The sequence below is a fragment of the Mixophyes fleayi genome, chromosome 5, assembly GCF_038048845.1.
Source record: "Mixophyes fleayi isolate aMixFle1 chromosome 5, aMixFle1.hap1, whole genome shotgun sequence".
NCBI classification, from domain to species: domain Eukaryota; kingdom Metazoa; phylum Chordata; class Amphibia; order Anura; family Limnodynastidae; genus Mixophyes; species Mixophyes fleayi.
In genome coordinates, this window is record NC_134406.1 from 100,825 (window position 1) to 128,476 (window position 27,652).

Sequence of the window (27,652 nt, forward strand, 5' to 3'; positions counted from 1 at the left end):
CACGGACCCGTTGAATAGGAAGGAACTTGGGGTGTTCAGCCTCCGCTTTTCTAGCGCTCTCTCTCTCTGAACTGAAGATCAACCCGATTGCAGATGGTAATCAATTGGTCTAGCGTTGTAGGTAAGTCCCGAGACACTAATACATCCTTAATGTGGTTAGACAGGCCCTGCCAGAAGACCGCAACAAAAGCATCGTTATTCCAAGACAGCTCAGAGGAAAGAGTTTGAAACTGAACGGCATATTGGCCCACGGACTGCTGCCCTTGTCGAAGCCGCAGAATATATAAAGCAGCTGACGTTGTTCTTCCAGGCTCGTCAAATATTCTGCGGAAGGTAGACAGGAAGCTATCAATATCAGATAAAATTGGGTCAGATTTTTCCCAGAGCGGTGATGCCCATACCAGAGCTTGCCCTGATAGTAGCGAAACAATATAAGCATTTTTGGTACGTGCAGTAGAGAAATTCCCGGGTTGTAATTCAAAGTGTATACTACACTGGTTGAGAAACCTGCGGCAATTCTTCGGATCGCCATTGTATTTATCTGGCGTGGGAAGATGGAGTCCAGATGAAGTAGGTAGTGAAGCAGGTCTTACTGGCTCAGGCGGAGTATGGGATGGTTGACTGCGGAATACCTGCAATGTATCCATACGCGTAGAAACATCCTGTAGCAATCTCAAAATTTGCCCCTGGTTAGTTTCTTGTCTCTCAATGCGTTCAGCTAATATTTGGACAGAGTCCTCACTCGGGGTATGTTCCCCTAGCAGATTCATTGGGCCAGAACAAACTGTCACGGTCGTCTGTATTTTTTGATCCGATTCGGGACCCTTGGACTAGCTGGAGCAGGACTAAAACAGAACCTAGCAGCCTGGATGATCTTCCTGCTCATGTTCTTGCTGATTGTGGAATATAGCAGGGGAATGAGCAGTCTGGGAATGTTGACAGGAACAGTGCACTAGTAATGCTGGCAGAAACACTGGAGCCAAGAACTATCCTCTGGAGAGAAGTGTGTTGTTCTGGCAATGAACAGATCACAACAGCAGGTTTAAATAGGGTGTCCCAAACAACTATTGGCTGATCAGTTCATGTGATCACAGCTGCTGAATCTGGTTGGTCTGGAATGATCACCTGACTGCATCCAAGATGGCCGCGCCCATGCAACAGAACAAACAGTGTGTGTTTGTTTACAAACGGAGGTGTGGAGGACGGGAATGTTGCAAACGACCAGAAGGGACCCAGGTAGCCATGATATGACAGCGGCGGATGGGGTAAGTGCGGCTAAGATCCTGATTTGTGACAGGATGCCTACCTACACATTCTAAATCTGGGAGGGACATCAGTGCCTCCTGAGGTTTGCTGTACAGTCCCAACACTTCCTATTCCAGGCTCTTCCCTTAGGTCTATCCACAGCCTTGAGGGTCTTTACCATGATCATGTCAATCATGGCAGCCCTATTGAGATCCAGGAGGACGACTACCATCTTCTACCAGGATGACCTTATGATCAAAGCTGCTTTTCCAACCTTGCTTCAGGCCCATGTCTGGGAGACAACACGTAGACTCGCATAGTTAGATGATTAATATCAAGAAATCCAACCTGATTCCTTCCCAGAGAATGGTCTTATTGGGGTGGTTGTTTGACACTCTCCTTCAGAGGGTTCTCCTGCCAGAGGACAACATCCTTCCCCTCGGATGTGCCATTTGCTTCTTTGGTTGTTGAAGACCGACCACCTAAACAGGTCAGCCATTCACCATATAGTATTGAATGCTGGTAACCATGGACGCCAGCCTCGAGGACTGGGGACCGTCACCCTTCAGTGCCATTTTCAGGGACTTTGGACTCTGGTCGAGGCAAAGCTTCCAATAAGTTTACTGGAACTCAGCTTCCAAGCAGAGTATTGGCGGGTGGATTACATTCAGTGATCTGCCAGTTTTACATAGGGTCAGGACAACTGCTTCCTGATAATGTGTGTGCTCATTTTACCTGGTTCTTGGGCGCCTCCTGGGCGGCGCGGCGCTTCAGTTGTGCAGGGCGGATGCCTGATCTTCGGTGAACACATTTACAAAATTCTACACTTCTGCGTTCACAGATACTAGTTTTCGACGTGAAGTGCTGCACACTGCATGAGAGCGTATCATCCCTTAGGAACAGCTTTGGAACATCCCGAGCGTACTCCAGGTTTCCCCTGGGTTGATTTGAGAAACTTGCGTTTAATTTTGTTCTCTGAATCCAAGGAGGACACTAGACTTCCCTCCCTTATGTTCTTGTTCACTTTTTCTTTCCTGTTCTATTTCTCGTTGTAGTTAAAGAAAGGTTTTGTTTTTGTCTTCTCTTCCTCTTGTTCTCTACTCCTTTTTAACTGATTTGCTAACGGCCAGTGGGGATTTAGAGCGGGAGGAGCTTGAGCTTTTGAGGAATAATTTCACCACACTCCATACCCCGTGGTACTCCAGTCTCCCCCCTTGAATTAATGGAAGTACAAAAATCTACATTTTTTTTCTTTATTTCCATTTATCGTAGTTTTTTGTGGCCCAATACTGTTGCTTTTCCTTTTTTGCTATTAAAAACTTTTTTCTTTCTTACTCTTTAAGTTTCTGTCTTTGCGAACTTGGATTCTCTTTCTTAATTAGCCATATAGCTCTCGCACTATTTCTAGACCTCTTCTTACTGTATTTATAAAAGCGAATCAGTTCATGGACCTCTGAACTTACAAAATAATAGACTATGTCCAGCCCCAGTAAATATGGGTTTCTCCTGCTCTGAAATGCTGGATGCTGTGTTTTACATAGACTTGGAACTTTGTGTGCCCATACAAATGTCTCTATGTGGTCAGGGCTCTCCTGGTTTTTATGCATACAGCGCTTTCCTCCTATAACTACAGGCCAGAACTGGTGGTATAGGGGGTGTCATTATAAAGTAGGTCACACAGACCGCGCTGCACGTCCGTATCTGCCTCCACCTCATTTTTTTGTTGTATTTTCAGATCCTTCAAACTGGACAAGAGATTATGGAGTTGGATACCAGTGGATTTGCTACTCAGGGCCCCACTGTATATGCTGGGAATATTGGAGACAATAAATATATTGTCCAAGTCTCCCCGCTGGGAATCCGCCTTCTGGAAGGAGGTAAGTTCAAGGAGCAGTCCATGGCTCTTAGCTATTCCTATTGTCATAATGTTATTTCCGACTATTAATGTTCCAATATTTATCTCAATGAGTGGTCCTGAGAAATGACATTATTGATGAGTGTAAGATCATCGATGTCTATTGAGATCCAGTCTGTTGGGATCAGAAGATTAAGGGTGGTCTCACGATATTGTGGTCAGAAGACTGAGGGTGGTCTCACCAGTGCTTGACGGTGTTGTAGAGGTGTCATCACTTGTGACTCTTTAGTGTATGGATTATAATAAAATGTACACATTCCAGGTCACAGGATTTAACATTTCTCTCTGTAATCCTTTTTCAATATATTTTTTATATCCGTGCCGGCGACTGTCTTTTACCACTTGAGTCAGGATAATACATAAATAGAGATTTTGGATGAGTTTGTGATGGACTTGGGCGAGCAGTAAGGAAGGGAGAGCGATGCTGGGTCCTATACTCCTGGGCAGCAATCGGAGCATCCAAAAAATTTCTGTCCGTGTTATGTTTTTCGGCCCTTAGGTGGAAAAAATCCTCATTGACACCACAGGTGGGAAAAGCACCTACATTCCAAAGAACAGGTGTAAGCAAGATCCATATGGGCTACATTCAGCTTACCTTACTCTCTCCAGGTGCTCCCTGGACCTTGTTCTGAAGGCTCTACAAGGGGCTCTTTGTGAGCCCCTCTTCTTCCTGACATTCCTTCCCTCCTATTGAACGTTTTACCCCTACTGCAGGGGATTTTTCTACTTACTGTTAAATCCATTTCTCTGTAGAAAGACCACAGACCAGCGAATCAGGAATGCTCTTTTGTTTCTGTTTCTCTCCTTGTGTGGCTAATAGTAAACTGAGGAGGAGCAGAGGTGAGGAATTAGGGGGAATACAACCCATTGTCTGTGCCCCCATACACCATCAGAGAAATGGATTTAAAGAGAATTACAGAAATCCCCTTTACCACCGGTAAGTATTCATAGCCAGGTACCAACTTAATGATCCAATATTGTATCGGAGAAACTAAAGTTATTTCTCTTTCATCCAGTCTGGGGGACACTGCTTACCATGGGTTGTGGAGGGAGCTTGGGGAGTTGGCACCTAACTAGTTAACTTTAGTACTGCCGACAGACCCCTCCCCTCTACAATCCCCCTGCCCCCTCTTGTCCAGTTTTTTTTAGGTGACCATGGAGTTGGGCAGTGTTTTAGTACTGTAGGTTATTTTATTACTTTTATTTCATATATTTTATTCTTTTTTTATAAGTGGCAGAGCTGGAATGTGTTCTAATATAGAGAACACACTCACAGAAGGACAGCGCAGGCACTACCCTGTCAGATGAGAGCCAGCGGCTCTCACTGACAGGGACAGGAAGACAAGAAGAATAGGTGCCTGAATTGGGAGTGACAAGCGGTCTCACGGACCGCTGTCACTCCTGGAGCCTCCCCGATAACCGGCGCTGCCACTGCAGGCATAGAGTGCCGGTTAACGGATATTGCATTGGCGGCGGCCATCTTGGAAAACGGAGGAGAGGAGAAGGGGGCTATACCTGGATCCCCCCTCATACATAGGAGGGGGCATCAGGTATTATCCGCTGCGGAGCCCTTCCCTGGAGGTCTCCACTACTCTGCCACATAATACTTTTTTTTTTTTTTTTATGGACATAGAATCGCTGCAGAGGCAGCATTACTGAAGGGGGGGAGATAACACATAGAGCTCCCCCTCCTTCCAGAGAGAGAGATGGTTTATCCCAGTCTTCTGGCGCCAAGTAGAAGCCGGGGAAGAGAGAACAGATCTGAGGGAGCAGGCACCAGGATACTGCTGTTGGACTTCTCCCCTGTTTGGCCTATGGGCTAAGTATTTGATTTATTTAAACACATATTCTGTATTGCTGTGTACTAGTGGGCTAGTAGGAGTTATATTATAGTTCTCCTACTAGCTTAGGTATTACCTTGTGTTTAAAATATTACAAGTACAACTTTTATATCTAGATTAGTTGATTACTTGTAGTTTTACACTTTTCTCTCCACACATTTATATCTCTCTCTCTACTCAGCTAAATTTAACAATTTAAGTTGGTGTGCCTTCCTTTATTAAGAAATGTCAGATAAGGGAAAGGGCCCTATTGCAAAATATTTTACACGTTCTAAATGTAATGTAAAATTACCTTGTGGGCAGAAGGACCAGTTGGCGCTCTGCTCTGTCTGCGTGGCAGGGGTCCCCCCTGCGCAAACCCAGCATATTTCAGCCCCACTGACGGAGGAACCGGCTTGGGTGACCTCCCTGACAGTCGGTTTCCTCTTTAGCACAGATGGTTTTTCAATCTAATCAATTGCTATCTACTGTGGCTACTTCGGTGGCTAATAATACTAGTACTCAGTTGGGCCTCCCTGTTACCACAGGTTTTATTGGAATGTCCATACCAGGACCTTCCTCTTCTCATACAGACCTAGCCCCTGTTCCCACAGAACCGGCATGGTCTGCAGCATTTATAAAGGGTTTGGATAAACTAAACCAGTTACTTGAATCCCCAAACATTCCGCCTGCTAAAAGATGGAGGCCTAGATCTGATAATACCCTTATGGTCCTTTCAGACTCTGAGGAGTTTTCAGAGGAAGAGGGGGAAATTAATTCTGATCTTGACCAGGTTCAACCTTTGGGACAGGAAGAAAGCTCTAAAAGCCAATTTATTAATGATTTGGTTTTAGCAGTGAGACAAGCGTTGGACCTCCCAGAACCGGAGGATACTACTCCTAGAGACAGAAGTCTCTTTAAGAAGGCTAAAAGAAAGGCTATCCGTTTTCCCCCTTCCGTAGAACTGAAGGAGCCTGGAAACAGCCTGATAAGAGGTTCTCTGTTCCCAAAAGGTTCTCTTCCCTGTACCCATTGCAAGAGGAAGATGTGGTTCGCTGTGAGAGTATTCCAAAAGTGGATATTCCAAAAGCCCGATTGGCCAAGCACACTTTACTCCCAGCTCCAGGTTCTGCATCTCTGCAGGATGTCAATGACCGCAGAGTGGAATCCCAGCTGAAATCTATATTTACGGCTGCGGGTTCTTCTTTTAGGCCCACATTTGCTTCAGCTTGGGTATGGAAGCATAGGCAGACCAGCTGGCAGAGGCCTTGCAGGACTCTGATTTACTTCCCCTGGCTTTGCATTTGAAGGAAGCATCGGGGTACCTTTATGAGGCGGCCCAGAACACAGCGGCTGTATCCTCTTCTATTCAGGCTGCATCTATTTCAGCAAGAAGAACGTTATGGCTGAAATCCTGGGAAGGAGATGCGGAATCAAAAAAGTCAGTGGAAACCATTCCTTTTTCTGCAGCAGGTTTGTGCGGCCCAGAATTGGATACCCTGATCTCCCAGGCAACGGGGGGCAAAAGCACTTCCTTGCCGGTATTCCCTAGCAGGAGCCGAAACCCTCGGGTCAGCTCCTTTCGTCAGCCCTTTCGGGGGACCTCCTTGCCTAGAGGACAGTCCTTTAGAGGCAGACAGCCCAATTCTCGAGGCTCCTCTGCCAGGGGGAGATCCTCGTTTGCAGCTAGACGCCAGGCCTCCAAGACCCAGGAAAAGCCGGCGTCCTGAAGACCACTCTGTTCTCCTGGAGGGGGCGCCAGTGGGGGGACGTCTGTCTTTGTTTCAGGAACAGTGGTCAGCATCCTCCCAAGATCCTTGGATTCGGGGCATTATATCAGAGGGGTTCAGGATAGACCTGTTAGGCCCGGTTCCACATTGCTTCTTTATGACCCCGCTCCCCCGAGATCCATCAAGAAGGCAGGCAATACAGGATTGTGTCGCCTCTCTTCTTTCTCAAAGAGTTATCTGCAGGGTTCCAGATTACCAGAAGGGACAGGGGTTTTATTCAAACCTGTTTCTGGTCAAGAAGCCGGACGGCTCCTTTCGTCCCATCCTAAACTTAAAGGGCCTCAATGTGCACTTACGGGTGGACAAATTTCGGATGGAATCCCTAAGGTCAGTGATAAACGGCTTAGAGAGGAATCAGTTTATGGCGTCCATAGACATAAAAGATGCATACCTCCACATTCCCATTTGGATCCACCATCAGTCTCTCCTAAGATTCTCGGTGGGATCCTTCCACTATCAGTTTCGGGCCCTTCCCTTCGGCCTCTCAACAGCACCGAGGGTTTTCACGAAGATCATGTCAGTTATGGCAGCATGTCTTCACCTTCAAGGAGTTCAGGTCGTGCCCTATTTGGATGACCTGCTCATCAAATCCTCCACGGAGTATTGCTTACGTCATCACTTATCCCTCACCTTGGCGGTTCTCGAGGGCCATGGATGGCTAATAAATTTTAAGGAAATCCCAGATGGATCCGTGTCAACGCATGGTTTTCCTACTGCTCATTATGGACACCAGCCAGCAAAAGGTGTTCCTGCCTGTCGAGAAGATCAGTTCAATTCAGAGTATAACAACTCAAGTCTTGTCTTCTACCAGCCCCTCAATGCACTTGTGCATGCGGCTGCTGGGAAAGATGGTGGCCTCCTTTGAGATCATCCACTTTGGTCGAGCTCATTCTCGATGCTTCCAATGGGATCTGTTGACAAAATGGTCAGGATCCCACCTACGTTTGGATCTCCAGAGGATCTCTCTATCTCCAGGGGCAAGAGAATCACTTCAGTGGTGGCTGATTCAGGATCACATGTCAGTGGGCAGGTCCTTCGCTCCATGGTCTTGGATCATAGCCACGACGGACGCCAGCCTAAAAGGTTGGGGGGCGGTAATCCTCAGGCTCCAGGGACTTTGGTCGGTTCAGGAATCAGCCCTATCTATAAACGTGCTGGAGTTGAAGGCAATTCTACTGGCCCTTCGGTGGGCCCAGTCCCTCCTCCAGGGCCACCCTGTCAGAGTTCAGTCAGACAATGCCATGGCCATGGCATATGTCAACAGGCAGGGAGGAACCAGGAGTGCAGCTGCAATGAACATTACAGCTCAAATTTTGGTTTGGGCAGAACAACACGTTCCAGCAATATCGGCAGTATACATTCCAGGAATAAGAAATTGGGAGGCCGACTACCTAAGTCGAAACCAGATGATGCCGGGGGAGTGGTCACTCCATCCGGAAGTTTTCCAGTCCCTGGTTCAGAGGTGGGGTCTTCCGGACATAGATCTCATGGCCTCCAGACACAACAGAAAGGTTCGCAGGTTCTGCGCAAGGGCAAGAGACCCCTTAGCGGTGGCAGTGGACGTCATGGGAGTTCAGGTTGGGATACCTGTTTCCTCCGATCCCCATGCTTCCTCGCGTACTCAGACGAGTAAGGCAGGGAGGTCTGCCAGTAATTCTAATAGCTCCCTCATGGCCGCGCCAAGTCTGGTACGCGGATATAATCTCTATGGCGGAAGAACAGGGTTTCCGTCTTCCATCTCGAGACGACCTTCTTCTACAAGGTCCCTTCCGTCACCAGAATTTACCTCCGCTCAGTTTAACGGCATGGCTGTTGAAGCCAGCCTCTGGAGGGCTAGAGGTTTTTCCTCCAGTGTACTGAACACTATGATGCGAGCCAGAAAGCCAGTTTCAGCTCGCATCTATCACCGGATTTGGAGAGCCTACATCAGATGGTGCGAAAATAGGACATGTCACACGTCCTCCTTTCGTCTCCCTCGTTTATTGGCTTTCCTTCAGGATGGTCTGGAAGCAGGGCTTAGGTAAGGTTCTCTAAAAGTCCAGGTTTCGGCACTTTCAGTATTTTTTCACCTGAAATTAGCGGATTTATCAGATATTAGGACTTTCCTCCAGGGAGTCTTGCATATTCAGCCTCCCTATGTTCCGCCTACAGCGCCTTGGGATCTTAACCTGGTACTGGATATGCTTAAATGGCCTCCTTTTGAGCCATTACTTGTGGCAGATTTGAAGTGGTTGACCTGGAAGGTCCTCTTTCTTTTGGCCATTGCATCTGCTCGTAGGGTTTCGGAATTAGGGGCTCTGTCTTGTCGGGAACCATATCTGGTTTTCCACGAGGACAGAGCAGTGTTAAGAACCCTCCCTTCCTTCGTTCCAAAAGTAGTAGGTCTTCTCATCTTCTTCCCATTCAGATCAACAGTCTATGGAAAAGTTAGATGTGGTTAGGGCTCTCCGCATTTATGTCAAAAGAACTTCTCAGATTAGGCGTACTGATTCTCTGTTTGTTCTTTATGATGCTAATAAGAGAGGCTGGCCAGCCTCAAAACAGTCCATTGCAAGATGGATTACGGCAACCATTAAGCAAGCTTACATAATGGCTAACTGTCCTGTGCCGGAGAGACTTTCGGCCCATTCCACCAGATCGGTAGGGGCGTCGTGGGCAGCGAGAAATGGGGCTTCTGCGGACCAGCTTTGCAGGGCAGCCACCTGGTCCTCTGTCCACACCTTTACAAAATTTTATCAGTTTAATGTATTTGCATCCGCGGATGCAAATTTCGCTCATAGTGCTTTACGAGCGGGATTTTCAGAGTAGTCCGACCCTTAGGGGGCTGCTTTAGAACGTCCCCATGGTAAGCAGTGTCCCCCAGACTGGATGAAAGAGAAAAGAGGATTATGTACTTACGTTAAATCCGTTTCTCTGATTCTGTCTGGGGGACACTGCGATCCCTCCCTTCTGCTTTTCTTCTGTGGGCTTTTTAATTAACTGGACAAGAGGGGGCAGGGGGATTGTAGAGGGGGGGGGTCTGTCGGCAGTACTAAAGTTAACTAGTTAGGTGCCAACTCCCCAAGCTCCCTCCACAACCCATGGTAAGCAGTGTACCCCAGACGGAATCAGAGAAACGGATTTAACGTAAGTACATAAATCCTCTTTTTGCATGTTAGATAAGAAAAGGGCGCATTCTAGCAATGTTTGTAAGGTGGAATGGACAGGACTGGGGGAGAGTCTGGATGTGAGGAATAAAGCAGAGGGTGGAGTCAAGCGTGACACCAAGGCAGCGGGCTTGGGAGACTGAAGAAATGGTGGTGTTACTGACAGTGAGGGAGATTTGAGGACAGGTGGTAACTCTGGCAGGTCTGTTTTGGATATGTTGAGCTTTAGGTAGTGTTGAGACATCCATGTGGAGATAGCAGAAATACTGTTGGTTACACAAAATTGTCTAGAACGGGAGAGGTCAGGGAAGAGATAGATTTGGGTGTCATCTGCGTAGAGGTGGTACTGGAGGCCGAATGAGCGAATTAGTGCCCCAAGAGAAGAGGTGTAGAATGAAAAAGTAAAGGGCCAAGAACAGAGCCTTGTGGGATCCCAACAGATAATGGGAGCGGTTTGATAGGTAGGAAGTGAACCAGGAAAGAACTGTGTCACAAACACCAATGGAGTGAATGGTGTGTTGGAGAAAACGATGATCAACAGTGGTAAAGCCATAGAGAGATCCAGGAGGATGAGTATGAAGAAATTACCATTAGGTTTTGCAGTAAGTAGATCATTGATCACTTCTGTGAGAGCAGTTTCAGTAGAATTTTGGGTGCAGAAGCCTGATTGCAGAGTGTCGAGAATGGAGCGAGAGGAGAGTGAGACGGGCGTTTGTGCACTAATCGCTCAGGAGGCAAGGGGAGGAGAGAAATAGGGCGGTAGTTGGAGAGAGGCTGGATGAAGAGATGGTTTTTTTAGAGTAGGTGAGATGAGCGCATGTTTATAGAAGGATGGAAATGTGCCAGTGGAGAGAGACAGGTTGAAGAGGTGAGTTAGAAGTGGGTATGCAGTGAAGGGGAGGGAAGTTGTAGGGTGAGATAACGGGATGAGTGTATAGACTTCGTCTTCAGTTACTGGAAAGAAAATGATCGTATATTATATTATCTTGTGTAATAATAAAAATCCATCCAAAAATCTGTATATATAAATATTAATATATTTAGACGCATAGGGGATACAATTGTCTGTTTCTATTCCTCCTCTATCTTTGAAACAGAAGTGTTCAATACATCATTACACTCTCTAGCTCTTATTTCGTTGTAAGCTTCTTGTAACAATGATGAGGGATTTCCCCTTTCTGAGATTTGATTCATCATAAATTGTGCTTGGTTGACAAAATCCGCTGTACAATTTCTCCTTATTCTACTTAGATGTCCTTTAGGGATGTTTTTTACCTAAGGTCTGTGGTGTCCGCTTTTATAATACAACTAATTATTAGCATCCACTTTTTTGCTATAATTTTGTGAGACGATCGTATGATTTCCAACTGGAAAGGTGACTTCAAGAAAATTAACCATGTCTGACCTATTTGTGTCAGTATACTTTAAATTATAAATGTTGTGATTTAAAAATGAATCAAGTTTGTGTGCCAACTCCAAACCACCATGCCAAATAATAAACAAGTAATCTATATAAGGGCCATATAGCACCATGTCACTCCGAAGGTCCACCTCATATATACTCCTCCTCAAACCACCCATATATAGGTTGGCAAAACTCGGAGCGAACCTGGTCCCCATGGTCGTCCCAAGTGTCTGTAAATAAAATTGATCCTTAAATTTAGCATAATTACACTGTAACATAAATGTAATTGATTGCAATGTAAAATGACGATGACCGGTAGAAATTTCACTGTCAGTAACCAAAAAAGATTCTATAATATCAACACCCTATTTATGTGGAATATGTGTGTACAATAGATGTACATCTAAAGTAAGATAAAGATATGAATCTAACACTGTATATCCTGCATCAAATAAAGTATGTGAGTTGTGTCTCTAATATATGATTTAATGGACCCCACATGTGAATAATAATCCACATAAAGTGATTCAATCCCCGAAGTAATCGGACGCGCCAGTGGGGAAACGAGCGTCTTGTGAATTTTGGGGCGGTGATGAAATATTGGGACTACAGGATGATTAATATACAGAATATAGCATCATCTTTTGACATCACCTTTTCAATTAGAGCATCATCTAAAATACAATTTTAATTCAATTTGAGATCACATAGAAGGGTCTTTACTAAAGGTTTATAGAATTCTTTGTCTGTTTGTTGATGTAATCACTTCTCTCTGTAATCACAACTCCACATCCCTTATCCATTGGTTTTACTACTATTGATCTTTTTTTATGGATATAAGTGCCGTACATTCTATGTGGTTAGATTATCCTTATGATTGAATTGTCCTCTGTTAGATCTGGATCTTGTTTTTTTACACAAATTGTCTTATAAAATGTATCCATGGGGTACTTTTATATGTCATTGGATAAACGTTGAGTATCGACATATAGATAGCAATTCCCGGAAATAACAACAGAATAGGATTGCTGTATAACAATACAAACTTCTTTTATTGACATTATTCAATACATTTTATTCCAGTGACTCAGCTGCAATTTATCCCTGTGGATCTGGGATCTCCCATCGTACACTGTGCTGTGGCAGATCCGTATGTGGTTATACTCAGTGCTGAAGGTCAGGTGTCAATGTTCCAACTAAAAAGCGACACCTATGGAGGCAAAAATCACAGATTAGCTCTTCAGAAACCCAATCTGCATTATGTGAGTATTATCTAGCTGCACCTGTGCCTGGGTCGCGTGTGTGGCGCCTCTCCCCGTGTGCCTGGGTCGCGTGTGTGGCGCCTCTCCCCGTGTGCCTGGGTCGCGTGTGTGGCGCCTGTCCCCGTGTGCCTGGGTCGCGTGTGTGGCGCCTCTCCCCGTGTGCCTGGGTCGCGTGTGTGGCGCCTCTCTCCGTGTGCCTGGGTCGCGTGTGTGGCGCCTCTCTCCATGTGCCTGGGTCGCGTGTGTGGCGCCTCTCTCCGTGTGCCTGAGTCGCGTGTGTGGCGCCTCTCTCCGTGTGCCTGGGTCACGTGTGTGGCGCCTCTCTCCGTGTGCCTGGGTCGCGTGTGTGGCGCCTGTCCCCGTGTGCCTGGGTCGCGTGTGTGGCGCCTGTCCCCGTGTGCCTGGGTCACGTGTGTGGCGCCTGTCTCCGTGTGCCTGAGTCGCGTGTGTGGCGCCTCTCTCCGTGTGCCTGGGTCGCGTGTGTGGCGCCTCTCTCCGTGTGCCTGGGTCGCGTGTGTGGCGCCTCTCTCCGTGTGCCTGGGTCGCGTGTGTGGCGCCTCTCTCCGTGTGCCTGGGTCGCGTGTGTGGCGCCTCTCTCCGTGTGCCTGGGTCGCGTGTGTGGCGCCTCTCTCCGTGTGCCTGGGTCACGTGTGTGGCGCCTCTCCCCTTGTGCCTGGGTCGCGTGTGTGGCGCCTCTCCCCTTGTGCCTGGGTCGCGTGTGTGGCGCCTCTCCCCGTGTGCCTGGGTCGCGTGTGTGGCGCCTGTCCCCGTGTGCCTGGGTCGCGTGTGTGGCGCCTGTCCCCGTGTGCGGCGCCTGTCCCCGTGTGCCTGGGTCGCGTGTGTGGCGCCTGTCCCCGTGTGCGGCGCCTGTCCCCGTGTGCCTGGGTCGCGTGTGTGGCGCCTGTCCCCGTGTGCCTGGGTCGCGTGTGTGGCGCCTGTCCCCGTGTGCCTGGGTCGCGTGTGTGGCGCCTGTCCCCGTGTGCCTGGGTCGCGTGTGTGGCGCCTGTCCCCGTGTGCCTGGGTCGCGTGTGTGGCGCCTGTCCCCGTGTGCCTGGGTCGCGTGTGTGGCGCCTGTCCCCGTGTGCCTGGGTCGCGTGTGTGGCGCCTCTCCCCGTGTGCCTGGGTCGCGTGTGTGGCGCCTCTCTCCGTGTGCCTGGGTCGCGTGTGTGGCGCCTCTCTCCGTGTGCCTGGGTCGCGTGTGTGGCGCCTCTCCCCGTGTGCCTGGGTCGCGTGTGTGGCGCCTCTCCCCGTGTGCCTGGGTCGCGTGTGTGGCGCCTCTCCCCGTGTGCCTGGGTCGCGTGTGTGGCGCCTCTCCCCGTGTGCCTGGGTCGCGTGTGTGGCGCCTCTCCCCGTGTGCCTGGGTCGCGTGTGTGGCGCCTCTCCCCGTGTGCCTGGGTCGCGTGTGTGGCGCCTCTCCCCGTGTGCCTGGGTCGCGTGTGTGGCGCCTCTCTCCGTGTGCCTGGGTCGCGTGTGTGGCGCCTCTCTCCGTGTGCCTGGGTCGCGTGTGTGGCGCCTCTCTCCGTGTGCCTGGGTCGCGTGTGTGGCGCCTCTCTCCGTGTGCCTGGGTCGCGTGTGTGGCGCCTCTCTCCGTGTGCCTGGGTCGCGTGTGTGGCGCCTCTCCCCTTGTGCCTGGGTCGCGTGTGTGGCGCCTGTCCCCGTGTGCCTGGGTCGCGTGTGTGGCGCCTGTCCCCGTGTGCCTGGGTCGCGTGTGTGGCGCCTGTCCCCGTGTGCCTGGGTCGCGTGTGTGGCGCCTCTCCCCGTGTGCCTGGGTCGCGTGTGTGGCGCCTCTCCCCGTGTGCCTGGGTCGCGTGTGTGGCGCCTCTCCCCGTGTGCCTGGGTCGCGTGTGTGGCGCCTCTCTCCGTGTGCCTGGGTCGCGTGTGTGGCGCCTCTCTCCGTGTGCCTGGGTCGCGTGTGTGGCGCCTCTCCCCGTGTGCCTGGGTCGCGTGTGTGGCGCCTCTCCCCGTGTGCCTGGGTCGCGTGTGTGGCGCCTCTCCCCGTGTGCCTGGGTCGCGTGTGTGGCGCCTCTCCCCGTGTGCCTGGGTCGCGTGTGTGGCGCCTCTCCCCGTGTGCCTGGGTCGCGTGTGTGGCGCCTCTCTCCGTGTGCCTGGGTCGCGTGTGTGGCGCCTCTCTCCGTGTGCCTGGGTCGCGTGTGTGGCGCCTCTCTCCGTGTGCCTGGGTCGCGTGTGTGGCGCCTCTCTCCGTGTGCCTGGGTCGCGTGTGTGGCGCCTCTCTCCGTGTGCCTGGGTCGCGTGTGTGGCGCCTCTCCCCTTGTGCCTGGGTCGCGTGTGTGGCGCCTGTCCCCGTGTGCCTGGGTCGCGTGTGTGGCGCCTGTCCCCGTGTGCCTGGGTCGCGTGTGTGGCGCCTGTCCCCGTGTGCCTCGGTTGCTCTTTCACACTCTGTTCCTCTCCAGCAATCTAAGGTCATTGCTCTGTGCGTTTATCGAGACGTGAGTGGCATGTTTGCCAAAGAGACCAAATCATCGCAGGCAAAGGATGAGAGCACCGGGCAGACTGTGTCTGAAGGAGACGGTTTACTCCAGGAGCTCAGGTGAGGTCTGAGTGCTGCGTAACTGCTCACCTTGTGTGTTTTATACAGTATCATTATTGCACACAGCATGTACTTGGTGCTGATATGTGAACATGGTAAAGGAATGTTTGTGATCAGTGTACCCAGGATAGTGAGAGGAAGCACAGAGCCGATTAATGTTTTTCTCTTCTCTGTTAGTCACTCGGTAGACGATGAGGACGAGATGCTGTATGGAGACTCTGGATTCCCATCAAGCCCCAGTAAAGAGGAGCCACGCCGGAGCAATATGTCCTCTTCTGAGAAAGATTCTTCCCAGTATAAGATTGAGCCGACCCACTGGTGTGTCCTTGTGAGGGAGAACGGGACAATGGAGGTGAGGATGTATGATATGAGAAGACCTAAATACGGAACGATGATCTTCTCGGGAGTGGTGGCATAAGATAGATTCTGACCTTCTGAATATATGGATTACTGAGTCCTCTTCTAGCTAAGACATAATGGTAAAAGACTGGCTTCATGAGGATGGACATCTATGCCTTTCCTAGACAACATTTTACTGTAGTCTAAGAGGAAGATTTGCACCCGTTTCCTAGGCCTATTGGATTATATCCTAATGGGGAACTAGTTATATAGCACCTGATGCTCCTGTGTCTTCCATACTGGTGACTTTGCTTATTCCGTGTCCCCTTATCTCTCAGGATTCAGACTTTGCAGACACTATTTGACTAGAGTTTTCTTCATACATTACCAGTGTTTGGTGTTCCTTCAGATCCCTGTACCCCTTGGCTGTATAAATTAGTGTTATAAATCTGAAATGATAAAGTTCGTTGTGTAGGATTGATCTAAAGAGCAGATTCAGTGTAGTCCTCAGAATGGGGTCATTAGAGAGAGGTTTTACAGCCTTCATTGCTCAGCTTAGAAACAATGATATTTTATTGTCACATCTCCTGCTCCATGTTGTATCCCTATAGATTTACCAGCTGCCTGATTGGCGCTTAGTGTTCCTGGTGAAGAACTTTCCTATGGGGCAGCGTGTCCTTGTGGACAGTTCTTTTGGACAGCCGAGTGCTCAAGGAGAGAGCAGGAAAGAAGAAATTACCCGGCAGGCTGAGATGCCCTTGGTGAAAGAGGTTCTACTTGTCGGACTGGGAAACCGGCAAAGTCGCCCTTATTTATTGGTATGATTACCGGGAACCAAGCCCATCTCTGCTCTATTCATTGTGTGTTTCCTCACTGTCTTCGTCTGTGATATGCCCCAGACACACTTAATCATTCCCAATACTTCCAGATCTAATGACTCTAATATAGTGGTATGGCCCAAACTCATCCATTCCTACATTCATTTCATTGACAACTACAATTTTATTACCAAGGTTCACTGATCCCTACATCAAGGTGTGATGTCACTGACCATTACATTGGTATGGCCCAGACTCTCACAACCATACAGTCATGTGTAATTTCACTGAAAATTGCAATGCTATGGCTCATCATCACCATTTATTTATATAACGCCACTGATTCCGCAACGTTGTACAGAGATCTCACTCACATCAGTCCCTGCCCCATTGGAACTTACGGTCTAAATTCCCTAATACACACACAGAGTCTAAGGTCAATTTTGATAGCAGCCAATTAACCAACTAGTATGTTTATGGCTCATTCTCACTTATCCCTACATTCAGGTGTAATGTCACCGACAACTACAGTGGTATGACCCAGACTCATCCATTCGTACATTCAGGTGTAATGTCACTGACAACTACAGTGGTATGACCCAGACTCATCCATTCGTACATTCAGGTGTAATGTCACCGACAACTACAGTGGTATGACCCAGACTCATCCATTCGTACATTCAGGTGTAATGTCACCGACAACTACAGTGGTATGACCCAGACTCATCCATTCGTACATTCAGGTGTAATGTCACCGACAACTACAGTGGTATGACCCAGACTCATCCATTCGTACATTCAGGTGTAATGTCACTGACAGCTACAGTGGTATGACCCAGACTCATCCATTCGTACATTCAGGTGTAATGTCACTGACAGCTACAGTGGTATGACCCAGACTCATCCATTCGTACATTCAGGTGTAATGTCACCGACAACTACAGTTGTATGACCCAGACTCATCCATTCGTACATTCAGGTGTAATGTCACCGACAACTACAGTGGTATGACCCAGACTCATCCATTCGTACATTCAGGTGTAATGTCACTGACAACTACAGTGGTATGACCCAGACTCTCTCATCCTTTAATTCATATTGTTCCCTGATGTCTCACCCCCTAGGTCCTTGTAGATGCTGAACTCCTGATTTATGAGGCTTTTGCATATGACTCTCAGCTTGGCCAAGGATATCTAAAAGTTCGATTCAAGAAGGTGAGGGATGGTGATACATTGCAGCAGACACCAGGGACCTTCTCGCGGGTTCCTTTGGGCATTTTACTCTTGTACATCTCAAACTAGCACTTTGTTCTTGTATTCTTCACATACAGGTACCACACAATATTAATTTCCGGGAGAAAAAGCAGAGACAGTCTAAAAAGAAGTGTGAAGGATCCAGTGAGGATTTTGGGACTCGTGGTCGTATTGCCCGATTCCGATACTTCCAGGATATCTACGGCTACTCAGGGGTGAGTAAGGGCTCCCAGAAGAGGTTACATTTGGGATCATATTCATCTGTTGTCTTCTCACTGCAATGTTCTGTTATCAGGTTTTTATTTGTGGGCCATCTCCTCACTGGCTTCTGGTCACCTCTCGGGGCGCTCTGCGTCTGCATCCTATGACTATTGATGGTTGTATTGAGTCGTTTGCTCCCTTCCACAATGTCAATTGTCCCAGAGGCTTCCTCTACTTTAACCGACAGGTAAGTTGGCAGTTACGGGTTGGTTTGGGTCAGTCCTCATTGGTGAGCTATATATTCAGGGTAGATAGGCTGCTTGCTCATCGGAAGGAAAAAGAAGACAAAGCCAATATGGATCTTCAAGGAAGAGGCAGTTGCTATAACGAAATCTAGACAGATGCAATCTGAGCAGGGTAAATAAAGCATGTAAAGGAGATTACACAATAAAATATAAACCGTAGATAAAGATTGTGGAGTCAGCTTTATTAGTGAATGGAAAGAAAGTGATGAATAGTAAGGAAGGGGCGGTACGTGGAAGGAGACAAAGAAGTGTCAAAGGGCTCCTGTATTCATGAGCAATTTAGAGAAATCGGTGGAATTAAATCATATGTATGGGAAGGGGTCAAAGCAGCACATAGGAACTAAGAGTAACGTATACAGGGAGAGATTAGAGCAGAACAGATGAAATCAGGAGAATGTGCTGTGATTATCCTGACACTTGTTTTCTCAGGGAGAGCTACGGATCAGTGTACTCCCTGCGTATTTATCCTATGACGCTCCGTGGCCGGTGAGGAAGATCCCACTTCGCTGTACAGCACATTACGTGTCCTATCATGTGGAATCCAAAGTAAGAGCATCGTACAGACATGATCAGATTGCTGTGACGGTCAGGTGGTTATTGTGGGTACTGGAGCCCTGGTAAGGCTGTGTCTTTGTAAGTGATATTTACTGCCCAGAGTAAATGACCAGCCGGGACCCTCGTTGGGGGTTTTCTTGGAGAGGATGATATTTGCTGCTTTGGTCAGTGATTATCCCAGTATTCACCTTTGTTTTTGGGTACAACCAGTAGACCAGTTCCTCTTCACAGTGCATTAACTGGGGGTAAAGTGCCAAAGGTGAAGCTTATCAATAATATATAGGAGGGTACGGCGGCTGCATGATCTGTTCAAGACCATAAATTAAAAATGTTTAGACAAAAACATTGTTTCTAATAACAGATTCCCCCAGGTGAGTAACATATTCACTGTCCATTGTACCTGTGCGTCAGGTACAGGTCGCCTGTTACCAGCACGTAGATCTCAAGCTGTTTTCCTGCTCTCAGGTGTACACTGTGGTCACAAGTGTGAATGATACATGTACTCGAATCCCTCGCATGACCGGGGAAGAGAAAGAGTTTGAGACGATAGAGAGAGGTGAGGAGCAGATCTGCTGTCTGCCAGCAGTTTACTATCCCCTCTCATTATCTGTATTGTCCTGAGTCAGTATGATGGTGTCTGTCTGTATTACTGTGTGTGTGTGTGTGTATGTATATATCTATATTGTACAGTCCTGTGTCTAAATTATCCCCCCTCATATTATTATATGTGTGTCATTCTTCTTGTAGATGATCGTTATATCGCACCTCTGCAGGAAGCATTTTCCATCCAGCTAATTTCACCAGTCAGCTGGGAAACTATTCCAAATACCAGGTACTGTAATATTGGTCCTTTCCATCCTAAATACTACTGCCGCCATATACACAGATTACCAATATGTGTGGGGATCAGCTATACACGCTATCTGCCCAATGTGTAAGACAATAACGCCAGAGGACTGGATCAATCACTTTGGTCACCACTGAGGTGTTGACGCCTTTTGATCTCTATCCCATAAAACAGTTTGTATGTTTAAAAAGATTTAGCTACGGCTATAGGCATGTGCAATGAGTGTGTGATAAATCACATAACCTGTAATAAACGGGCTCATGCAGGTCCAGCTTTACAGTCTAAATAAAAGCCACATATGTATTTGGCCCATAGATCTACATTGCTCACAGATCATACATTTAGTCACGGCCATTAGTTGCATATAAGTCACCCGTGTAGCCGTGACCTTAATGAGAGAAGTTGCCATTCCCTGTCAGTCCATGGGGACCCTTGGTGAGGAGGGGTCATTCACTGCTGTGGATTCAGTGGTGCTCTGGCTAACATTCTAGAGGGGATTGGGTTTTTCTTCAAACTTGTTTTCGGTCCAATGGTTCCTTTCGCTCCATTTTGAGCCTCAACACCTATGTTTGGGTGGACAGATTCAAGATTGTTATTGAGATATGTCATCTACAGCATGGATCGTGGTGAGTTCATGGTATCCCTGGACCGTATTTGCATGTGCCAGTCTGAAGGTTCTCAGATTCGCTATTCAGTCCCACCATTTCTACTTTCTGGCTTTGTTGTTCGATCTTGCAAGTTTCTCAGGTAGTTGAGGGACAACATCCCCAACAGCAGCTGTTTGTTTGCCATGTAAAGTTGAACAGAAGACAGCCATTGGGGCTGGGGAGCTGTCTCTCTTCATTGCCAGTTTCAGGATTTGTGGTCCCCAGCAGGAACCAAACTTCCGATCAATGTCCCTTGCAATGAACGAAACTAGAAGGATTATCTGCTTGGCATAACAGAATAGTTCAGCGATCTCGGCTGTATTCATTCCTGTGGTGGGCATTTGTCTGATTTCCTCAGTTGGCTCTGACATTATGGTGACCTTGTTGAACCACAAGGTGGATTGACTCTGTTCCAGGTCCATGCTGTGTTTGCGTGGGTTTTCTCCGTGTGCTCCGGTTTCCTCCCACACTCCAAAAACATACTAGTAGGTTAATTGGCTGCTATCAAAAATTAACCATAGTCTCTCTTTCTCTGTCTGTCTGTCTGTCTGTCTGTCTGTCTGTCTTTCTCTCTGTCTGTCTTTCTCTCTGTCTGTCTTTCTCTCTGTCTGTCTTTCTCTCTGTCTGTCTTTCTCTCTGTCTGTCTTTCTCTCTGTCTGTCTTTCTCTCTGTCTGTCTTTCTCTCTGTCTGTCTTTCTCTCTGTCTGTCTTTCTCTCTGTCTGTCTTTCTCTCTGTCTGTCTTTCTCTCTGTCTGTCTTTCTCTCTGTCTGTCTTTCTCTCTGTCTGTCTGTCTCTCTGTCTGTCTTTCTCTCTGTCTGTCTTTCTCTCTGTCTGTCTGTCTGTCTGTCTTTCTCTCTGTCTGTCTGTCTGTCTGTCTGTCTGTCTGTCTGTCTGTGTATGTTAGGGAATTTAGACTTTAAGCTCCAATGGGGCAGGAACTGATGTGAATGAGTTCTCTGTACAGCGCTGCAGAATCAGTTTCGCTATAAAAATAAATGATGATGATGATGATACTTCCCTTGTCAGTGCCCTGTCGGTCCTGAGATTTCCATGTGATTGATCTGTTTCCTCCAGTGACAAGACTTCAGTGTGTTCTAAAAAAATGTAAATATGAGTAGTGTTATAAATGGCACCAAACTGGTCAAGACGGTGGTGGTACACAGACGTTCTCATTCTCTGTCATGGTGTCTTCCTCTAAGGGATGATCCAATAACTCTGACCGTTTCAGGACTTGGTGCGACTGGTTTTGACAGTGTGGCACTTTAAGCCATGATTCTTCAGATCAAGGGGTTCTTGGACAGTGTAATGGGAACGATGGTTAGACCTATAGTGCTGTGTTGGCAAAGAATTATCATAGGGTCTGGAAGACTTCTGTTTCTTGGTGTGATAAGAGGAAATTTTCAACTACTTATCAGTTAGCCCATTTGCTGGTGTTTTTGCAGGATGATGTGGATAGAGTGGGTTAAAGTCGAGTTCTTCAAAGGTTCAGGTCACAGGTTGAAGTCTCTGCACTCTGTTTTCTTCCAGAAGAGGTTGGCTCTCTTACTGTACAGACCCCCATTCTACCTCTACGAGTTCCTTGGGACTCGAATTTAGTATTGAAGGTATTACGACAGCCTCCATTTGCACCACTTCTGTCAGTGGATGTGACTGTTCTCACATGAAACCGTTTTTTTTCTGTTTTCCATTTCCGTGGCCCAGAGGGTATCAGAATTGAGAGAGATTGGTAAAATAGGGCACTATCTGGTTTTTCATGTGGATAGAGCCACAAATGAAGTTGGCCTGCATCACAATGAATGGTAGCTCTGTGATTCGGCAGGTCTATATCAGGGCGGGGTAACTCCATTCAGTGTGAGGACACACAGTGAGTGCTTCATGGGCGGCATCACACTTGGGACTTTGGCTGAGCAATGGCAGGTTCAATGATTTTGCACTCAAGGACACCAGTTTTGATCGTACCAATCAGAAGGAGTCCTCATGGTTCAATATCCTCAAGTTGAATGAATGAGAAAATGGAAATTTATACTTGAGCTAATTCCTTTTCTCTGAATCTACCCTTTTAATGCCTACTGAAGTGTAACAATATTAAATGCTTTTATTGGAGCGGGGATGGGGGGGTGGTTCTCTGTCTCATTTTCTCTGTCTCTCGCTTTCTCTCTGTGTCTCTCTCGCTTTCTCTCTGTCTCTCTCTCGCTTTCTCTCTGTCTCTCTCTCGCTTTCTCTCTGTCTCTCTCTCGCTTTCTCTCTGTCTCTCTCTCGCTTTCTCACTGTCTCTCTCTCGCTTTCTCTCTGTCTCTCTCTCGCTTTCTCTCTGTCTCTCTCTCGCTTTCTCTCTGTCTCTCTCTCGCTTTCTCTCTGTCTCTCTCTCGCTTTCTCTCTGTCTCTCTCTCGCTTTCTCTCTGTCTCTCTCTCGCTTTCTCTCTGTCTCTCTCTCGCTTTCTCTCTGTCTCTCTCTCGCTTTCTCTCTGTCTCTCTCTGTCTCTCGCTTTCTCTCTGTCTCTCGCTTTCTCTCTGTCTCTCGCTTTCTCTCTGTCTCTCGCTTTCTCTCTGTCTCTCGCTTTCTCTCTGTCTCTCGCTTTCTCTCTGTCTCTCGCTTTCTCTCTGTCTCTCGCTTTCTCTCTGTCTCTCGCTTTCTCTCTGTCTCTCGCTTTCTCTCTGTCTCTCTGTCTCTCGCTGTCTCTCGCTTTCTCTCTGTCTCTCGCTTTCTCTCGCTTTCTCTCTGTCTCTCGCTTTCTCTCGCTTTCTCTCTGTCTCTCGCTTTCTCTCTGTCTCTCGCTTTCTCTCTGTCTCTCGCTTTCTCTCTCTCTCTCGCTTTCTCTCTCTCTCTCGCTTTCTCTCTCTCTCTCGCTTTCTCTCTCTCTCTCGCTTTCTCTCTCTCTCTCGCTTTCTCTCTCTCTCGCTTTCTCTCTCTCTCGCTTTCTCTCTCTCTCGCTTTCTCTCTCTCTCGCTTTCTCTCTCTCTCGCTTTCTCTCTCTCTCTCTCTCGCTTTCTCTCTCTCGCTTTCTCGCTTTTTCTCTCTCTCTCTCTCGCTTTCTCTCTCTCGCTTTCTCTCTCTCTCGCTTTCTCTCTCTCTCGCTTTCTCGCTTTCTCGCTTTCTCTCTCTTGCTTTCTCTCGCTTTCTCTCGCTCTCTCGCTTTCTCTCTCTCTCTCGCTTTCTCTCTCTCTCGCTTTCTCTCTCTCTCGCTTTCTCTCTCTCTCTCGCTTTCTCTCTCTCTCTCGCTTTCTCTCTCTCTCTCGCTTTCTCTCTCTCTCTCTCTCGCTTTCTCTCTCTCTCTCGCTTTCTCTCTCTCTCTCTCTCGCTTTCTCTCTCTCTCTCGCTTTCTCTCTCTCTCTCTCTCGCTTTCTCTCTCTCTCTCTCTCTCGCTTTCTCTCTCTCTCTCTCTCTCGCTTTCTCTCTCTCTCTCTCTCGCTTTCTCTCTCTCTCTCGCTTTCTCTCTCTCTCTCTCGCTTTCTCTCTCTCTCTCGCTTTCTCTCTTCTTCTCTCTCTCTCTCTTCTCTCTCTCTCTCGCTTTCTCTCTCTCTCTCGCTTTCTCTCTCTCTCTCGCTTTCTCTCTCTCGCTTTCTCTCGCTTTCTCTCGCTTTCTCTCGCTTTCTCTCGCTTTCTCTCTCTCTCTCTCGCTTTCTCTCTCTCTCTCTCGCTTTCTCTCTCTCTCTCTCGCTTTCTCTCTCTCTCTCTCGCCTTTCTCTCTCTCTCTCTCGCTTTCTCTCTGTCTCTCGCTTTCTCTCTGTCTCTCGCTTTCTCTCTGTCTCTCGCTTTCTCTCTGTCTCTCGCTTTCTCTCTGTCTCTCGCTTTCTCTCTCTCGCTTTCTCTCTCTCGCTTTCTCTCTCTCTCTCTCTCGCTTTCTCTCTCTCGCTTTCTCGCTTTTTCTCTCTCTCTCTCTCGCTTTCTCTCTCTCTCGCTTTCTCTCTCTCTCGCTTTCTCACTTTCTCTCTCGCTTTCTCACTTTCTCTCTCTCGCTTTCTCTCGCTTTCTCTCGCTTTCTCTCGCTTTCTCTCGCTTTCTCTCGCTCTCTCGCTTTCTCTCGCTCTCTCGCTTTCTCTCGCTCTCTCGCTTTCTCTCTCTCTCTCGCTTTCTCTCTCTCTCTCTCTCGCTTTCTCTCTCTCTCTCTCTCTCGCTTTCTCTCTCTCTCTCTCTCTCTTTCTCTCTCTCTCTCTCTCGCTTTCTCTCTCTCTCTCGCTTTCTCTCTCTCTCGCTTTCTCTCTCTCTCTCTCGCTTTCGCTTTCTCTCTCGCTTCTCTCTCTCTCTCGCTTTCTCTCTCTCTCTCGCTTTCTCTCTCTCTCTCGCTTTCTCTCTCTCTCTCGCTTTCTCTCTCTCTCTCGCTTTCTCTCTCTCTCTCGCTTTCTCTCTCTCTCTCGCTTTCTCTCGCTTTCTCTCGCTTTCTCTCGCTTTCTCTCTCTCTCTCTCTCTCGCTTTCTCTCTCTCTCTCTCGCTTTCTCTCTCTCTCTCTCGCTTTCTCTCTCTCTCTCGCTTTCTCTCTCTCTCGCTTTCTCTCTCTCTCGCTTTCTCTCTGTCTCTCGCTTTCTCTCTGTCTCTCGCTTTCTCTCTGTCTCTCGCTTTCTCTCTGTCTCTCGCTTTCTCTCTGTCTCTCGCTTTCTCTCTGTCTCTCGCTTTCTCTCTGTCTCTCGCTTTCTCTCTGTCTCTCGCTTTCTCTCTGTCTCTCGCTTTCTCTCTGTCTCTCGCTTTCTCTCTGTCTCTCGCTTTCTCTCTGTCTCTCGCTTTCTCTCTGTCTCTCGCTTTCTCTCTCTCTCTCGCTTTCTCTCTCTCTCTCTCTCTCTCTCTCTCTCTCTCTCTCTCTCGCTTTCTCTCTCTCTCTCGCTTTCTCTCTCTCTCTCTCGCTTTCTCTCTCTCTCTCTCGCTTTCTCTCTCTCTCTCTCGCTTTCTCTCTCTCTCTCTCTCTCGCTTTCTCTCTCTCTCTCTCTCTCGCTTTCTCTCTCTCTCTCTCTCTCTCGCTTTCTCTCTCTCTCTCTCTCTCGCTTTCTCTCTCTCTCTCTCTCTCGCTTTCTCTCTCTCTCTCTCTCGCTTTCTCTCTCTCTCTCTCTCGCTTTCTCTCTCTCTCTCTCTCGCTTTCTCTCTCTCTCTCTCTCGCTTTCTCTCTCTCTCTCTCTCGCTTTCTCGCTCTCTCTCTCTCTCGCTTTCTCGCTCTCTCTCTCTCTCTCTCTCTCGCTTTCTCTCTCTCTCTCTCTCTCGCTTTCTCTCTCTCTCTCTCTCTCTCGCTTTCTCTCTCTCTCTCTCTCTCTCGCTTTCTCTCTCTCTCTCTCTCGCTTTCTCTCTCTCTCTCTCTCGCTTTCTCTCTCTCTCTCTCTCGCTTTCTCTCTCTCTGTCTCTCGCTTTCCTCTCTCTCTGTCTCTCGCTTTCTCTCTCTCTGTCTCTCGCTTTCTCTCTCTCTGTCTCTCGCTTTCTCTCTCTCTCTCTCTCGCTTTTTCTCTCTCTCTCTCTCTCGCTTTTTCTCGCTCTCTCTCTCTCGCTTTCTCTCTCTCTCTCTCTCGCTTTCTCTCTCTCTCTCTCTCTCGCTTTCTCTCTCTCTCTCTCTCGCTTTCTCTCTCTCTCTCTCTCTCGCTTTCTCTCTCTCTCTCTCTCTCGCTTTCTCTCTCTCTCTCTCTCTCGCTTTCTCTCTCTCTCTCTCTCTCGCTTTCTCTCTCTCTCTCTCTCTCGCTTTCTCTCTCTCTCTCTCTCTCGCTTTCTCTCTCTCTCTCTCTCTCGCTTTCTCTCTCTCTCTCTCTCGCTTTCTCTCTCTCTCTCTCTCTCGCTTTCTCTCTCTCTCTCTCTCTCGCTTTCTCTCTCTCTCTCTCTCTCGCTTTCTCTCTCTCTCTCTCTCTCGCTTTCTCTCTCTCTCTCTCTCTCGCTTTCTCTCTCTCTCTCTCTCTCGCTTTCTCTCTCTCTCTCTCTCTCGCTTTCTCTCTCTCTCTCTCTCTCGCTTTCTCTCTCTCTCTCTCTCTCGCTTTCTCTCTCTCTCTCTCTCTCTCTCGCTTTCTCTCTCTCTCTCGCTTTCTCTCTCTCTCTCTCTCTCGCTTTCTCTCTCTCTCTGTCTCTCGCTTTCTCTCTCTGTCTCTCGCTTTCTCTCTCTGTCTCTCGCTTTCTCTCTCTGTCTCTCGCTTTCTCTCTCTGTCTCTCGCTTTCTCTCTGTCTCTCGCTTTCTCTCTGTCTCTCGCTTTCTCTCTGTCTCTCGCTTTCTCTCTGTCTCTCGCTTTCTCTCTGTCTCTCGCTTTCTCTCTGTCTCTCTCTGTCTCTCTCTGTCTCTCGCTTTCTCTCGCTTTCTCTCTGTCTCTCGCTTTCTCTCTGTCTCTCGCTTTCTCGCTGTCTCTCGCTTTCTCGCTGTCTCTCGCTTTCTCGCTGTCTCTCGCTTTCTCGCTGTCTCTCGCTTTCTCGCTGTCTCTCGCTTTCTCGCTGTCTCTCGCTTTCTCGCTGTCTCGCTTTCTCGCTGTCTCTCGCTTTCTCGCTGTCTCTCGCTTTCTCGCTGTCTCTCGCTTTCTCGCTGTCTCTCGCTTTCTCTCTGTCTCTCGCTTTCTCTCTGTCTCTCGCTTTCTCGCTGTCTCTCGCTTTCTCGCTGTCTCTCGCTTTCTCGCTGTCTCTCGCTTTCTCTCTGTCTCTCGCTTTCTCGCTGTCTCTCGCTTTCTCTCGCTGTCTCTCGCTTTCTCTCGCTGTCTCTCGCTTTCTCTCGCTGTCTCTCTGTCTCTCGCTTTCTCTCTGTCTCTCGCTTTCTCTCTGTCTCTCGCTTTCTCTCTGTCTCTCGCTTTCTCTCTGTCTCTCGTTTTCTCTCTGTCTCTCGCTTTTCTCTCTCTCTCTCGCTTTCTCTCTCTCTCTCGCTTTCTCTCTCTCTCTCGCTTTCTCTCTCTCTCTCGCTTTCTCTCTCTCTCTCTCTCGCTTTCTCGCTTTTTCTCTCTCTCTCTCTCGCTTTCTCTCTCTCGCTTTCTCTCTCTCTCGCTTTCTCTCTCTCTCGCTTTCTCGCTTTCTCTCTCGCTTTCTCGCTTTCTCTCTCTCGCTTTCTCTCGCTTTCTCTCGCTTTCTCTCTCTCGCTTTCTCTCGCTTTCTCGCTGTCTCTCTGTCTCTCGCTTTCTCTCTGTCTCTCTGTCTCTCTCTGTCTCTCGCTTTCTCTCACTTTCTCTCTGTCTCTCGCTTTCTCTCTGTCTCTCGCTTTCTCGCTGTCTCTCGCTTTCTCGCTGTCTCTCGCTTTCTCGCTGTCTCTCGCTTTCTCGCTGTCTCTCGCTTTCTCGCTGTCTCTCGCTTTCTCGCTGTCTCGCTTTCTCGCTGTCTCTCGCTTTCTCGCTGTCTCTCGCTTTCTCGCTGTCTCTCGCTTTCTCGCTGTCTCTCGCTTTCTCGCTGTGTCTCGCTTTCTCTCTGTCTCTCGCTTTCTCTCTGTCTCTCGCTTTCTCTCTGTCTCTCGCTTTCTCGCTGTCTCTCGCTTTCTCGCTGTCTCTCGCTTTCTCTCTGTCTCTCGCTTTCTCGCTGTCTCTCGCTTTCTCGCTGTCTCTCGCTTTCTCGCTGTCTCTCGCTTTCTCTCGCTGTCTCTCTGTCTCTCGCTGTCTCTCTGTCTCTCGCTTTCTCTCTGTCTCTCGA

The 27,652-nt window shown here is 48.4% G+C and overlaps 1 protein-coding gene across 1 annotated transcript in view; it reads left to right on the plus strand.

Annotated features, from left to right (window-relative positions):
* Nucleotides 1-21,928, plus strand: part of LOC142157952 (cleavage and polyadenylation specificity factor subunit 1-like) — a 52,673-nt gene extending 30,745 nt beyond the window's left edge. The window contains exons 12-23 of the mRNA XM_075211453.1: nucleotides 2,981-3,122; nucleotides 12,405-12,583; nucleotides 14,995-15,131; nucleotides 15,309-15,483; nucleotides 16,082-16,288; nucleotides 17,413-17,502; nucleotides 17,619-17,756; nucleotides 17,837-17,989; nucleotides 18,477-18,593; nucleotides 19,068-19,158; nucleotides 19,350-19,434; nucleotides 21,540-21,928. Of these exons, the coding sequence (XP_075067554.1) occupies nucleotides 2,981-3,122; nucleotides 12,405-12,583; nucleotides 14,995-15,131; nucleotides 15,309-15,483; nucleotides 16,082-16,288; nucleotides 17,413-17,502; nucleotides 17,619-17,756; nucleotides 17,837-17,989; nucleotides 18,477-18,593; nucleotides 19,068-19,158; nucleotides 19,350-19,434; nucleotides 21,540-21,693 (1,668 nt within the window). The 3' untranslated portion in view covers nucleotides 21,694-21,928. The remainder of the gene's footprint in view (nucleotides 1-2,980; nucleotides 3,123-12,404; nucleotides 12,584-14,994; nucleotides 15,132-15,308; nucleotides 15,484-16,081; nucleotides 16,289-17,412; nucleotides 17,503-17,618; nucleotides 17,757-17,836; nucleotides 17,990-18,476; nucleotides 18,594-19,067; nucleotides 19,159-19,349; nucleotides 19,435-21,539) is intronic.
* Nucleotides 21,929-27,652: the final 5,724 nt, after the last annotated feature.